The sequence below is a fragment of the Onychomys torridus genome, chromosome 4 (genome assembly GCF_903995425.1).
Source record: "Onychomys torridus chromosome 4, mOncTor1.1, whole genome shotgun sequence".
Lineage (NCBI taxonomy): Eukaryota > Metazoa > Chordata > Mammalia > Rodentia > Cricetidae > Onychomys > Onychomys torridus.
The window spans coordinates 53,091,912-53,107,002 of NC_050446.1; the positions used below are offsets into that span (position 1 = coordinate 53,091,912).

Sequence of the window (15,091 nt, forward strand, 5' to 3'; positions counted from 1 at the left end):
CCACCACCAAAACAAGTTCTCAATCCAAACACAAAGGTTACATCTAGTGTGAGCTTGTACATTTTGGCTAGTTTTTTATTCAAATTTCAATTTTATTCAAATATTCAAATGGCTTAGAGACTGTCGCCTTCCCAGTCACAATGACTGTTTCTGCTGAAGTAGCTGATTGGTGGTGGACTTCTGATCTGAACAGTTACTGTGTTAGAAATGACAGCAGGATTCTCAAGGAGCCCAGGAGGAGAAGAGCAAGTCTGTGTTTATTTCACCAGCTGTCGTCCACAGAAGACCTTGGGCCACTTGTCCTTTCTAAGCCCATCCTTCCCATTTGTGAAATGAATGTAATAACCAAGTCAATTTCTTAAAACTCCAAAACAACACTCCAAACTCCATGGCTAAGATAACAGGAAGTTTTTCTCGCATAGTTCTTGGGGCCCATGGTTCTACATCAGGGTGATGGGCAGAAGCCCAGGGGTTGGTGGTGTGCTCCTGTGAAGACTCCATCTGGCCTCATCCCTTTTCAGCGTTTGGTAGTGGCCAGCACTTCTTGGGGTGTAGATCTTATCATTTCAGTACATGTCTGAGCCTCACACACAAGGGCTCTCACAAGGACTTTTGTGACTGGATAGTCCAGGCTCTTCTCCCTCAGCAAATCCTTACTTACATCTTCTCTCGCATATAGAAAACTGTCCTAGTCTTATCAGGTAATGGTTAATGGCTTCTGAGATCATGACGTGATATCTTTGTGTTGTGGTTACTCGGTTTATGTGCTGACTATCTACCATACATTAAGCGAAACATCATGTACAAACCAACCATTTATTAATACATGAATATGCCTTATTTTCCCCAAAACCTCATCTTAGGGTCCCATACTCTCCATAATAGGTGTCTCAGGAAGCTTAGTTGTTGCTACCTAGTCCAACACTCAGGAGGCTGAGGCAGGAGCATCACCTGAGCCAAAAAATTTGAGAGCAGAATAGAGACTATACAGTTATCTCATCTCAAGAAAAAGTAAAATAAAACTAAAAGTGTGTGTGGGAGGGACCTAAAGAGCTATTAAACCCTCAAAGATTTTGGTAATCAAGTAATTAGGGAACTACTTCATTCAAAACTATTGTTTAAGAATACTGCTTGGGTGCATTGAGAAACTGTAAAATAACTATTAGTCTTGATAAAAATTAAATGGGATTCAGCACACTTTGGCTATAGAGCTCTCTGGTACTTCACTAGTACGTGAAAACAAAAGGGAAATTTCACTTTTCCTGTTTTCTTTTCCATGCGTGATTAAACAGGATCTTGTGCTAAAACATGATTACTTATTCAAAATCAGTATTGTGACTCTTTGCCTAAAGGATGGTCCAAGCGTTATTCAGATTTAGCACATTACAAAAATCTTGCAGCCAGAAACAGCCTTGTTCATGGAAGCACAGGAAGAAAGGCTGTGGGGTAAGACTGCCCACTTAGCAGGCTGCGGCTCCATGCCAGGTCGGTACCTATGCAAAGACTCTGTTCTCAGTGCTCGGGGCACCCCCACCCCCCTCAGTCCCTCCTCTACTGAGCTCTGCCATTAATCACCACTTGCCTGTCTGGAGATCTCCCACGGTTTGGTCACGGCTCCAAGGTCACAGGCCGTCATTAACATCGATCTGAAAAACAGAACCGAGCAGCCTGAATAATCCTCTGCCGAATTCCTAAACAAACTCACCCTAGATCCATAAATAAATAAAATGGAACCAGGGTCAGCTCACATCTTCTTCCCTCAACAAGGGGCTATGCTGTTGAAAGCCGCCCTGTTGTGCTTCTACCACTGTCTGGAAGACAAAGGCCCCTCACATTCTCCCCCATTGCCCTTTTGTTTAGTCTGCGGCAAATCCAGGAGAGCAGGACAGTCCTCTCTCTACACCAGAGTCAAGCAGGCTCTGTTAAAATAGTATGCAATGAGGACACACACACACACACACACACACACACACACACACACACACCACACACACACACCGCTTAACTAGGAGAAAGGCGATCAGTATATAACACCGTGTGGCCGATGATGAATATGCTTACTGACTTAACACTCTTTGACAGAGGACAGAAATCCCCACCAAAGAGATGAGATGCATGCTGTGTAGGGAGTTCTTCTATGTTCACAACTTCACAGAGCCAAAATTTATCAGAGGAAGCCACACTGTGTCACCTGGGTTACTACCTGGTGGTCACCATGTTCTAGTCACATTCTCAAAACAAAAGAAAACAAACAAACAAACAAACAAACAAAAAACCCCAAACAACCATACCCAGCTAAGGCTCTCCTTAATCATGCATGCACAAAACACAGGATCAACATGAATCGGGGTTCCCAGGGGGCAGATTTAACTAGGATTCACACTGAACCATGGAAACACCAGAAATAACTCCAGTCATTGATAGCGTATCATCAGATACAGTGGGAGGGTGAAGGTTAAGGTGTAGCTTTCGTGTCCAGTCTGCTATGTTTCAGGTAACACTCGAAGTGCACCATGGAGAGTAAACAGCAGCACCGGACACAGCCAGGAGGTGCCCTGGCCGGCTGCTTCTGGAAGAAAGGGTGTTGTGAAAGGTCAGAGGACTGTCCTGCTGTCAGCTGGAGTTTAAAACCCTGCTGGGTTTCAACGTTTTGGAAAGGTATCTGCTGCCCAGATGGCAGAGCAGGGTTGGAGTGGGCAGAGTCCCAGCTAACAATGGGTCGTTCATGGTGAGCCAGGCAGCACCAGCATCAGCTTCCCCCTTGGACGAGAGGGGTATCCAAACATCCCTATGCTAAGCTCTAGCAAAGGGAGACAACCCGGTCTATTGTTGGGCTCTGATCCTCTGTAGCGAGCATCTGGCAATACTTGCTTTTCACTGGCTTTTGTACTGAGTGCTTTCCTAACTAAAGGACTAGCCGCTGGCTAACAGAACCTGCACTGTGGCCTCAGAGGTAGTCCCTGTTAGTCGTATTTACAGGCAAAAGTGTGGAGAGATGAAGTAACTGTCTCAAGGCGAATAAAGGGGTCAGGATTCCGTGTTTATCCCAAAGCTACCAGACTGCTCAGCATACTCTAAGGGTTCTCCTCACTTCAGGTTCTGTGAGACAGGAGGGGGCATGACTGTGGGTAATACACAGTGGTGTCTCCTGCACAGGAAATAATCTCTGTGAGATTGCCTACTTGGACGTACTTGGGATAATTCCTTAGGTTCTATTCAGTTGATGTACACAGAAAAAGCGTGACTAAACACCCAATAGTGGAGAACCCACACAAACGCATGCTTTTTCTTACCGAAACACGTCGCGGTGGCTTTTGATGTTCCAATCGTAGTCTCCTTTACTGACAAGCTCGAAGAATTCAGTTCTCCTCCTGCAGGAAAATCAAATGAAGTAAGGGGAGAAAACCCTGGAATGAAATTTGTCAGTCTATGGAGTGACATAACACATTTATGGGGAAAATCTAAGACCACCTGAACTCAGTAACTTAATATTTGAAATCACGAGGCTAAAGTACTATCAAAGTAAATCACTTAAAAATGTTGAGACATCAAGAGAAAGCTGCAATCATTTCTAAGTGTATTTACAACAAAGGACACTATAGATCCATAAAACAGAAAACAGTGTGGTCAGGACTCTTGAGAAGCCCTCACAATGCTGGAAGTCAGAGGAGGGAGGGAAGGACAGACATAAAGCAGGGGCTGTTCCAGAACCTTCTTTGTTCAGTCAGCACTGGGGACTCATGACAAGATCAACTCTCTGGCAGTAAATTCAAGGCAAAGATTTGTTTTCCAGCTCAGAAAAATAACAAATTTACCATCTCAGTGCTTAAATTCATAGGATACAGGGTCAGGAAGTAGCCATGTCTAGACTGTAGCTCATTTGTCTACTTGCTTGTGCACCTATAGGAAGTTACTAAAACTTCTGTGCCTCAGTTTCCCAAGGTACAATTTGGCTGTTTCATTTGCTAATACACTGACTTACTGGGGGGATTAAATGAGATGACTGGATTATGTAAGCAAGTAGCACAATGCATAAACATTTTAAGTGTTTTACACACATACACACACACACACACACACACACACACACACACACACACACACACCATGCCTATGCCTATACATCTCTGGATGGATGGAAAGGATGAAGGAGGTACATCTTAAAGTTAAAAAATGTAGAGTAATGCATTCCTAGTTTTGAAATTTTATACAACTTGTCATTTTTGTCATGTCAAAGAGAGAGAAAAAAGGGTATGGACATCATGAGCATTTTAAGAATAATTTTCCAAGTTTTCACCCTCTTGGCATTTACTAATGAGAGTCCTTTAAAGATCACGACAAGTCTCTTTTCAAAGTCACCCCACTCCACACCGATCTTAATGGTGAACAAGTCCCCTGGTTCAAGCGAAGCTGGCCACCACACAGTTCTCTTGGACACAACACCTGTGTAAGGTCAGCCCTTTGAACATCCTGAGAGACAATGAGGTAGAAAAGCTTGCTTAAACTTATTTAACTATAGAATCCCATAGAGTGCTGACGTTTTAAAGAACATAGAATGGAAAACACCATCAGGGTGCACCAACCATGCTGGCCACCAGAGCAGGGTCTTAGAAATAACCCATGGAAGTCTGAGTGACAAAAACAAGATGCTGAGAACCAGCTCCCCTGGGATGGTCTGGCCTGGGATGCTCAGAGAAGTTGACTAAGTTTGGCTTCCTTGTCCACTGGTGAGAGTGAGGGGTCAATTTACCTGGAATGGAGCCAGCCTGTAAGACAAGACGTAGCTCATTTCCCTATTCCACACACAGAGCTTCTGGATCTCTCTCTTCAAGTGGATACAGGACAAGGCTACACGACAGACTGGGATAGACCCTAAGACACCCCCAGAGCAGTGATCAGAGATGGTAGCACAGAAAGAAGAACCAGGCATTTCCCTTGCTCTTGGGTTGGGCAGTTACCTGCAGTCCTTACTCTGCATAACTCACCATCATTTTCATTTGGCCTGTTTCCTTCCAAAACAGAAAAGGAGTGGGTGAGTGCAAAGGTCCTAGGTTTAGACTCACCTTGACCCGGACTGTGACTCGCTAATGTGGTTCCTGTAACTAGCATTAATGCTGATTGTGACTTGCTACCTGTGACTCCACATTGCTCAGACTCAGAGTCCAGCTTTCTGGGGAAGGATTTGAGGTAAGGTATGCTAAACGTTTGGGACTGATGGGTCCTCACTATCTTATTGTCGTGGTTGAAATAAAAATGGCAGTTTATTGCCAGTAGCATTACACAGGGGAGTGATGGGTATGGGTCAACGTACAGACTGAAGCATTTATCCAGCACTTTCCTATGGCAAAATAGAAGTTAGTCTTCTTTTAAATTTTCTGGAGCAGAAAGTTGAGTCCAACAGGCATTTATGAAGTATTTACTCACTTTTATCCTTAGGATTTACTCAGCCTTATGGACATAAGGCAAGTGCTAGTTTTTAAATGTTTTGAAGTTATCTGGGACAACCACAACATTTAAATGGTGTCGGAAAAGCTCAGCCATGGGAGTGGGTGGAGAGAGGGCTCAAACAACATTTTCAGAGGATCCACATTAGGTGGCTCACAACCATCTGTAACCCAAGCTCCAGGGGATCCAATACCCTTTTCTGGAATCTGTGGGCATTCAAAATTATGTGCATAAGTGTATTCATGTGTGAGAGTGCACACAAATATACACACACACATATACACAAAATTAAAAACAAAATAAATCTTTTTCATCAAAGCTCAAATCAAAATAAATACTATTTTAATACAGTATTTTAATACTATATTAATAATATTTAATACTATAATAATACTATTATAATACTATTATAAAATCAAAATAAATTCAAAAACCATGGCAAATAAAATAGCAAAATTCTAAATAAAGATAAGTTCTGGCCCTTCGTTTTTGCAACTCATGACATGTCACTTGTCTCACCATAGCCCCACCCTCAATGGAGATGACACTTGTTGGGCCCTTCCTAGGTTTCTACGGGACTGTCTTCACTTACTGTCTACATGGTTGACCTTGGAAAAAGTTACCTCACTGGGCTTCATTTTGCTGTTCCAGAAAGAATCAGCAGAGTGAGCGCTAGTTTGAATGTTTGTGGGTAGCTTTCATAAACTTGTTTGTGCTGGTCAAAAGCCGATGCCTCCAAAGGACAGGATACGGCTCTAGCGCTCATAAGCACCTAACCAGCTCCCACAGCTGTGTGTCAGCTGGGACATAGAAGTCAAGATTGGAACAACAGCTGGCCCCAGAGCACAGAGAGAGGCACTCAGCTTGGAGGATCATGGAGGATCATGGGAGATTTTCCGGAAGAGCTTGTCAGTCATCTTCTGGGCCATCATACTCACATGGCATTTCAATCTATGAGTTATTTCAAGAAATCACCGGAATGCAAGTTCCTTGAGAACAGACACCTGGCCTGTTATTCTTTCCTCCTCTGTTTTAGTGTCTGCCACAGTGCCTCACATACAGTAAGAGCTAAATGAATTTATGTTACATTGGCAAAGAAATGAAAAAATATCTCAGAAATCCATTTACATTTTGCAATAGTTCTTCATTCATTGGTTTTATCCAGATGCTAGTCACTGTTCTAGGGCATCATGGCCACCCTTTAGAGCTTTAAAAGCAATTTAAGATTTATTCAGGAAGAGCCCATTCAGGTTCTTTTAGACTAGACTCTAACTAGCACAAACCGGATAGCGCAGTAAGTTGTATGAAATAAGAGCACAATAAGCCAGACCTGGTGTCACAGGGCTGTCAGCCTAGACACAAGGGAGAATGAAGCAGAAGGACAGTGAGTTCAAGGCCTCCCAAGGTTACACAGCAAGTTCAAAGTCACCTTGGGCAACTTGTAGAGGACTTTTCTAAAAAATGCAAAGGAGAAACCGCTTGGGATGCAGCTCACTGGTAGGAGTTGCCTAGCACATGCAAAGCTCTGGGTTCTGTTTCCAGTACTATGGGGGGAAAGTTCTGTGGAAGGGATCTTTGATACAGAGTGAAGCTGTATTGTGTAAATGGCTAAGTCACTGCAAAAAAACTTCCTTTTTTTATTGTTTGAGAATTTCATAGAAGCATATAATGTGCTCTGACAAAGTCCATCCCCACATCCCCCTTCAATTCTTCTTCTAGCCCTCCCACCACTTTTCAAATCCTCTTTTCAAAACACCAACCTCTGCCCAGCAGGATGGCTTATCAGTTCATGGCACTTGCTGCCTAGCCTGGCAAACTGACTTGGATCCCCGGAACCCACATGGTGGAAGGAGAAAATCAACCCTTGAAAGTTGTCCTCCGACCTTCAGGGCATGTCCTGCCATCTGTACCCTCCACATCCACTTAAATATGCAAATGTCAACAGCCCTACATCTCTGATGTGCAGTTGAGTAGCATCATCCAAACAAATTCTCCAATGATAAAAATGTTAATAGCTGGAGTTTCGAATGAGACATATTCTTAAAATCACTGAAATCAAACTCAGTCATGGGTTTAAAATGGCATTAACAGAGCTAGCTTCCATCATGTTGGGAAGGAAAGGAACATTTGCTATCCCAAAGGATGGTAGATAAAAGAGGGAGGTGAGGGATCCTTTTATAAGGTATACAAATGTAGCATATTAATTCAATGTTTCCAATGGCCAAAGTGAAACTATTTCTTTTTCTTTTCTTTTTTTTGGTTTTTTGAGACAGCGTTTCTCTGTAGCTTTGGAGCCTGTCCTGGACTAGCTCTGTAGACCAGGCTGGCCTCGAACTCGCAGAGATCCACCTGCCTCTGCCTCCTGAGTGCTGGGATTACAGGCATGCGCCACCACCGCCCGGTGAAACTATTTCTTGATAGACTGCATTTTCTCTGTCCCCCTAAGCTTTGGCTATCACTTCCAAAGATAAAAGACATTATTCCTGCAGATGATAATTTTAGCAAGTTAACCTTGCGAAGTTGAGGGCCAGTCTTGACTGTATGATAGAACATGTGTCTGTTACGCACAAGGCCCTGGGTTGGAGACCCTTGGCTTGGTTTTCAGCACCACAAACACACTACAACAGAACAAAACTAAATGCCAAAGTCCCATTGTTGGTGGAGCCATGCACAGCATTCAACAGGTAAGGAACTTTCTGCCCGTGAGCCACTTAAGTTTTATAAAAATTGTCTTCACATGTCTTCTTAGAAGTTTTCTTTATAAGTGACACAAAATATTGCATATTTTAAGACATCATATAATAATATGAATAAACTATGTATTTTTTGGCCACTTGCTTTTCAATATTGAGTGTTGAGTGAAAACCCATGTTGTTAGATACAATTCTAGGCTATGCCACCTCATTGGTTATGGTATTGCAAGGTATATATATCATTGTTATCTATCAGGTACACATGCCCTGGTGATGATTAGTTCCAATATTTTTGCTAATATATATGGTGCTCCTATGCATAACATGCATCCATCTCATGAATTTTTAATTCTGTGCATTTGCACGTGTCTGTTTGTTTGCTTGTATATGTAAAATTGACAAGCCACAGAATGATTTATATTTGTAGTTTTTTTTCTTTTTTCTTTTTGTTTTTGTTTTTTTTGAGATAGGGTCTTAAGAGCCTAACTTAACATACAGCTGAAGATGGCCCTGAACTTTCAATCTCTGTCTCCATCTTCCTGTGCTAGGATTACAGATGTGCACCACAGTTGCCTATATTTGAGTTTTCATTATAGTTACTGCCCATGAGAGTGGTTTTGAAAATTTGAGAGAAATCTGCTGTGATTCTTTCATTTTTCAGTTGGGAAAATTCAAGATGAAGGAAAGCAAAGTTGTTTCCCCCCAAAGTCCTAGGGTAGTTATGCATGAATCTAAATAGTTCTAAGTTCTCAGTCTCCCAACTCTAATGTCTAGGGAAGTCTCTATAAATGGTGTGTAGCAGAGTCTCTTGGGACCAGGTAGCCCTTTGTGTTGTGAGTTTATGCTCAGTCTCAGCTGCTAAGCTTCATAAAAGATGATGAGATCATAGTCTGCTATGCCTAGACAGTACCAATCCTGAAAGAAGATTTTATCCCCAACAGGATGGAGGATGGAGACTCCAAAGGGGGCTGCGGTTATCCTATGTCAGGTGGTCCACAGCTGCAGGGGCTGTTTCTGTAACAAAGCAGCATGGGAAATTCACAGTGCATTGGGGGATGGGTTTAATTTCCCCACATAGCTGGTCCTTGCAGCATCTATAGGCATCTGTGCATATAGATGACACAGTCAATGGCATGTAGGAAATGGCTTGAGAGAGGAGCACTTCTAGGAACAAGAGACTTGTTAAAATGAATATTTAAAAATCCACAAAACTATATAGTACCCTTGGATCGAGACTTCTTTTTCATGGGGAACTATGTCATTAACTTTCAGGCAGATCATTGAGAACCTTGGCTTTCAAGGATGATGCCAAGTGCCCTAGCTAGTGAAAAGCAACTTACTGGAAAATCTCATTTATAATCAGATATGTTTTTATTAGGCTTTTATTCTGCTCTACTGACATATGTGCCACTCAGAAAAATAGGAGTCTTTAAAAAAGTGTCATTTAAACAGAACTACTAAAATTACCCTCAAGGATAATCCCAAAGATTGGCTATCTAGCATCCATCACTGCATTGAGGCCCTTCCTGGTTTGTGGTATATCCTCAAGGAATCTTTTATTTGCAAAATGAGAAATCATCATTTCTGTATGCATTTTAATCAGGATTTTTTTTGTAAATTTACATATTTATAAAATATAGAATGTGTATGTGTATAATATCATAAACATATATCATATTCAGTTAATGCCTTTGAATCTTCTGAAAGTCCATGTGTGTTAGGAAGTTCTGTTGTTTCAGTGACAGGCGTAATTATGTGATCCCTACAGTGTCAACTCCAGAGTTACCAGGTTGGGTCATGAAAATGGACATGAGTGGGTAGGGAGGGCATGTGGATGGATGTCAGCATGATATCTGTCCTTACAGTGTTCTCTCAGGAAAACCACATGTGTACAACTCATTTCAACTGCAGCTCCTTGGGCTGGTGTGATGGCTCCATGGTTAAAAGCACTTGCTGCTCAATCAGATGACATCACCCACATAACAAGCTAGGTATCCTACAGATGCCTGTAACACCAGCTCCAAGAGACAAGGCATTCTGGCCTCTGCCCAAACACATAGCAGCTGCACACATATTTGCTTATACACACACAGCATACACACACCACACACATATCAATTGGTCAATTAATCAATCAACCATTACATTTTAAATAAAATAAATCTCTTAAAATGTGGACCCTAAAAGATTTCTGGACTTTGGCAGAAAAGTCTTAAAAAGGGGATTAGAAAAGCGACAATTTTAATGATTATAAATAAAGAAAAAAGATGCTTATTTTATTTTTTTATTTTTGAGTCAGGGGTCTCACTACGTAGCCCACACTGGCTTCAAACTTGAGATTGCTCTGCGCTAGCCTCCTGGGGTCATAGGTATGTACCACCACAGCTCAGGTATATTTAATTATTAAGTGAATTTTCTCTTTGGCTTAAACTAGCATTGGCCTGGATAAAATTCCATATGAGATCACATGTTTGATACTGTGGAGTTGTTGATACTGTGAATAAAATCGGCAAACTACCACAAGTCAAAGGACTATAATTATTCTCAGTGTTGAAAACCTCAGAGGACGAGGTAACACAAGATAACAGTTTGATCAAATCACAATCAAAGGCAAAGTGTACACCAATGGAGCTCGTTCCAGTCACTCTCCGTGGTGACTCCAGCTGGAGCTCTGCATGTGGCTATGTTCCTTTTCCTCTCTACCTCACGGGGATGTGGACCCCTAAGGGTAAGACTCACATTTTATCTACTTACATATTCTCAATGAGTAGCACACACTGCCTGGCATAAAGAAAGCATCAGGGTTGGAACTTCCTGATTTCTATTCCATCATCTTATCACTGGAAAGGGGATATGTATGTGAGTTGTCTCAAGACACTTTGAAATATATCAGGAACTAATAAAACCTTTGCCTATCAACCTACCACAGACCTTCTGCCCTAACATTAGAAGAGTTCTCTTGGGATCACTCATCAGGCTCTGTCAAAAATACAAGAATGTTTGAGAGACAGTGATGGGTTGAGCTCCACTAGTCACTAACATCTAACTGTTCATCAATTTATTCTTCTCAATCCTGTGATTTGTCTGAATACAGGTAACTGCCCAAGCTGAAAACACAGAACACAGTGGGGTCTTAATAAATACTCACTGAATGATAAATGAGTGAATATCTTTGTCTGAATATCAGTAGCAATATTTGTTGAATTCATACCGTATATTTTAATAATTTATCTTGATATTACTGTAATTTTTCAAAGGAAGGTTGAACTATTATTCTAAACAATCTGAAATCATTTAGTACATGTGACTATCATCAGATGCTTTTGAGACATGCTACTTACTGCACCCATTTGGAAGGACAGTGGCAAAGAAACCATTCATTTGGACACTTCCCATAATTGCTGATGAAGGGTATTTGTAGGGCACAAGAGGAAGTCACAATTTTCAAACGGAGGAGTGATCTGATTAATTTCCAGAGCCAATCTAAAAAGCACTGGGCACCCAAGAGGCTGCATAAAAGCTGAATTGTTTAGTAATTTCCAGTTTAAATAGTAGTCTGAAGCAATTATTTCACTATTTGTCATGGAGATCTATCAGAGAATATATGATTTCTAGGTGATTACTCTGCAAGCCTAGGCATCCCTGTCTGGTGAGATTGGGTGCTTTTAGGGTGTCGTGGCCATAGACAGTCAGCAACCCCGTCTGTCAGATGGAGAGAAGAATATCTACTTGTAGGTTAATGTGAGAAACAAAGTAAAAAAGTTAATATTCTGGGAACTCATTATGTCAGGCAGTATGTCAAGTTAAGGGCCCCAAGAATTAGCTAAAGAGAAGGATGCGTAGCTTTCACTGTGACAGAAGGTGCGTTATAGCTTGCTGAGGGAGAAAAGCCATCAACTCTGTGAGCTCCAATAATGACCAACCTGGCTAAATGTGCCCATGGGTGCAATAGGGGCGTGGAAGCCATGGAATCAACCAACCACTCTGGTTTGGATTTCAGGCCTGCTCCACAGAAGGAAGCTCACGCCTGGTAGTGTAAACTTGGCCAAGAACCTGTGGGCTAGGGAGGTCCAATGCTCTAGAAAACCTACTCCTATTATTTTGCTAAATAGACATAGAATCACTCTGGGTGGTAGAGTATTAGTTGGGCTGGCACCTCTTGTGTTTGAAACTCAAGCATGTGTGCATGGGAGTTAGTGCTATCACTAATGCCTAAGCATCTCAAGGACTGGACCTTAGCATACCTTCATTACTCTTAAAAGACTAATCAGATCACTACAGAGAGAATGGCAGAAGGATTGAACACATTCTGGAATACAACTGCTTGTTCAAATGAACATTAGAAACAATTTACTGAAGCTTTCCAGCCTCAGTTTCCCCTTTCATACTATGACGTTAGTGAGACTGGCTGTGTCTAATGGGCTGATGACATAAGGCTCCGGGAGTAGAGGCAACTGATGCTGAGCCTGAGCATCCAGAGTTTGATTCCTCAGACCCACATGGTGGAAGGAGAGAGCTGACTACAGCATGTTGTTCTCTGACCTCCCTGCATGCACCATAGCATGCATGCACCCACCCAGACACACATGCACACACAAAAGAAATAAAAATGTAGTAACACTTTATTTTTCAAAAGACTACCTGTCTTCTCTGTTTCTAGAATTAAATAGGATATGTGTACGCCCAGCTCCTAAGTAAGCTCTGGTGACATATCACTTGCTGATTTCATTACTAATTGCCGAAGCGGTAATAGCTCATCTTTGTTGGCTGGAAACAGTACAAATATCACAGGGCATCAGTGACATATCTGAAGTTTTAACATTTGTGATTGTAGATCTCGTCCTCTCTCTGCCCACCCCAGTGTCATCTTTTACGGTGTGTATTTTATGAAGTTTCTGGCTGAATGATTTCTTTTTTATAAAGTGTTTTAAATTATCAGAGCTTTTTCCTATAGGTAATCTCCGTTGACTGTCACACTGGGCCCCTAGCAAATGGACCTGAGTAAAATGTCCAAACTCATATTTCTGACAAGAAAACCAGGGCAGAGAAAGGTTAAAGTGAGTGACTCTCTCACAGTTGTGAGGTCGGTTCCTGATATGGTAGATCTAATTCCTGTTTGAGCCGGTGAAACAACTATTTAATTATCAAAGATTTATTAGATGGAGGACTTGAAACCAGGCACAGGAAGTCAATTACAAAAAAAATTGATCAGCAAGAGCTGAGTTTTCGTGAGTTGGAAAATCAGACTGAATAATAATTAACCCCCAGAAGTAGGGTGTGAACATAGCTATTCACACCAGGGGTTTCGTCTGTTTGTTCTTGCTCCATTATTCTCTGGGTCCTCTCCTCTGCTGCTATGGCATCTAGGCTCAAGGACACCCGAAGCCACTGGAAGTGAAGTCACTAGCTTGTGGCTGCTTTGGTGTCTCCACAATTCTATGTATCTCACAGGTTCCCTTTCTGAATCATGACAGGAGTTCCTGCCCCTAAGAACGAGCCGTGAAGCCTTCTCAAAGATGAGATCCACTTCTTGTCCATTTGGCCATCTCTAGAGTGACTTTGTTCTTCCTAGAAAGTTTGACCAATTCCACCATAACTTTTATTTATTTATTTTTTCTTCCTGTGTAGCCCAGCTGGCTTCAAGCTCATGGCAATCAGTCTACATCAGCCTCATAAGTGCTGGGATTACAGGACTGACCCTACACCTACCTCTACAGTGATGTCTGATTTGGGCAGTCAGGGCAGAAGAGCCAATGATAACTAGACCTCTAGAGTCAGCCAAGGGAGCCACCATGTATCCTCTTGACCCTACTACTCTCCAGCTATTGCTAGGGCAATCAATATCACAAATTCTGTTGTTGCTGCCCTGTATAGAGCTTCATGGGGTCCTGGTATGCTTGGACTCCTCATGTGTGGGGGCTGGAGACAGTTGTAGGAATTCCCAGGCCCTGAGTACATACAACTTGGAAGTATACCAGAGTTTGTAAGACTTGGAGCAAATTTAGCTCATGAGGATAGAGACTGGAGGCCAATTTGAAGATGCAGCGTATGAGATATTTCAGATGTTCCCTTTAGGTTCCAACCTAGCTGACCATTGTGGTGACTAGCAAAGGGATACATCCTCAAAAGTAGTTTCCCTGACCCAGCCCTTTATCCCACTCTTACCTTTGGTGTTATTTTCAAAATTAAACAAAATGCACGCAGGCCTTTGCCTCCAACTGAGTTTTAGGAAGGAGCTTAGGGGACCCAGGTTAGTTTATTGGTTGAACTGATTGACATTCTTTAGGTTGAGTCAATGTTGCTGTAGAATGTACTACAATTCAAATGGAACTGTTTCTTGATTCACCCATTAGAGAAAGAATGTGGTGGTTGTGGGAAATGCCCTGAAATGGGGAACATGGGTTCAAATTTTGCCAATAATTACTTTTGTGACCCAAGCTATACCATTCAACCATCAGTGCCTGATCTGCAAAACAGAGGAGATGAAGAGAATGTAGTCATCTCCAACATGCCTTCTAGTTCCTTAATTGTACTCTGGTGAAATATAAGCACCTGTGTAACTACGGATACAGTGGCTCTTTCTCCCTCATTACCCCGAGGGATTGTTTGGATTGAAAATATGGCCATACTTTAACACAACTTTAGACCAGCATGCGGATCAGTCCCCTGGAGGTCTAGATTAGAGAATGAGCTATTCAGAACCTCCAAAAGATGATGCTGACCGAAGGAGGTGAGGCACTTCTGTGGGAGTCAGCAAACATTAGCAGGGGCTGCAGCGTCGAGATAAGAGCAGAGTAATGAGCAAGCGACTTGCAACCAACTTCCCTGACTGCATCCCAGCGGTCACTTAGTGATTCGTCACATCCTCAACGGAGCTTGATAAATGGACAGCAAGAGCTGAGGGTGGCTTTTCCTCCCCTTTTGTCCCTTTAGGAGTTACTTGGAAACTTGGT

At 42.2% G+C, this 15,091-nt stretch overlaps 1 protein-coding gene across 1 annotated transcript in view; it reads right to left on the reverse strand.

The window, feature by feature from the left end:
• The window catches only part of Pde11a (phosphodiesterase 11A), a 352,151-nt gene that overhangs the window by 41,570 nt on the left and 295,490 nt on the right, over positions 1-15,091 (reverse strand). The window contains exons 16-17 of the mRNA XM_036186349.1: positions 3,294-3,371; positions 1,583-1,646 (exon numbers count right to left, since the gene is read on the reverse strand). Coding sequence (XP_036042242.1) covers positions 1,583-1,646; positions 3,294-3,371 — 142 coding nt within the window. The remainder of the gene's footprint in view (positions 1-1,582; positions 1,647-3,293; positions 3,372-15,091) is intronic.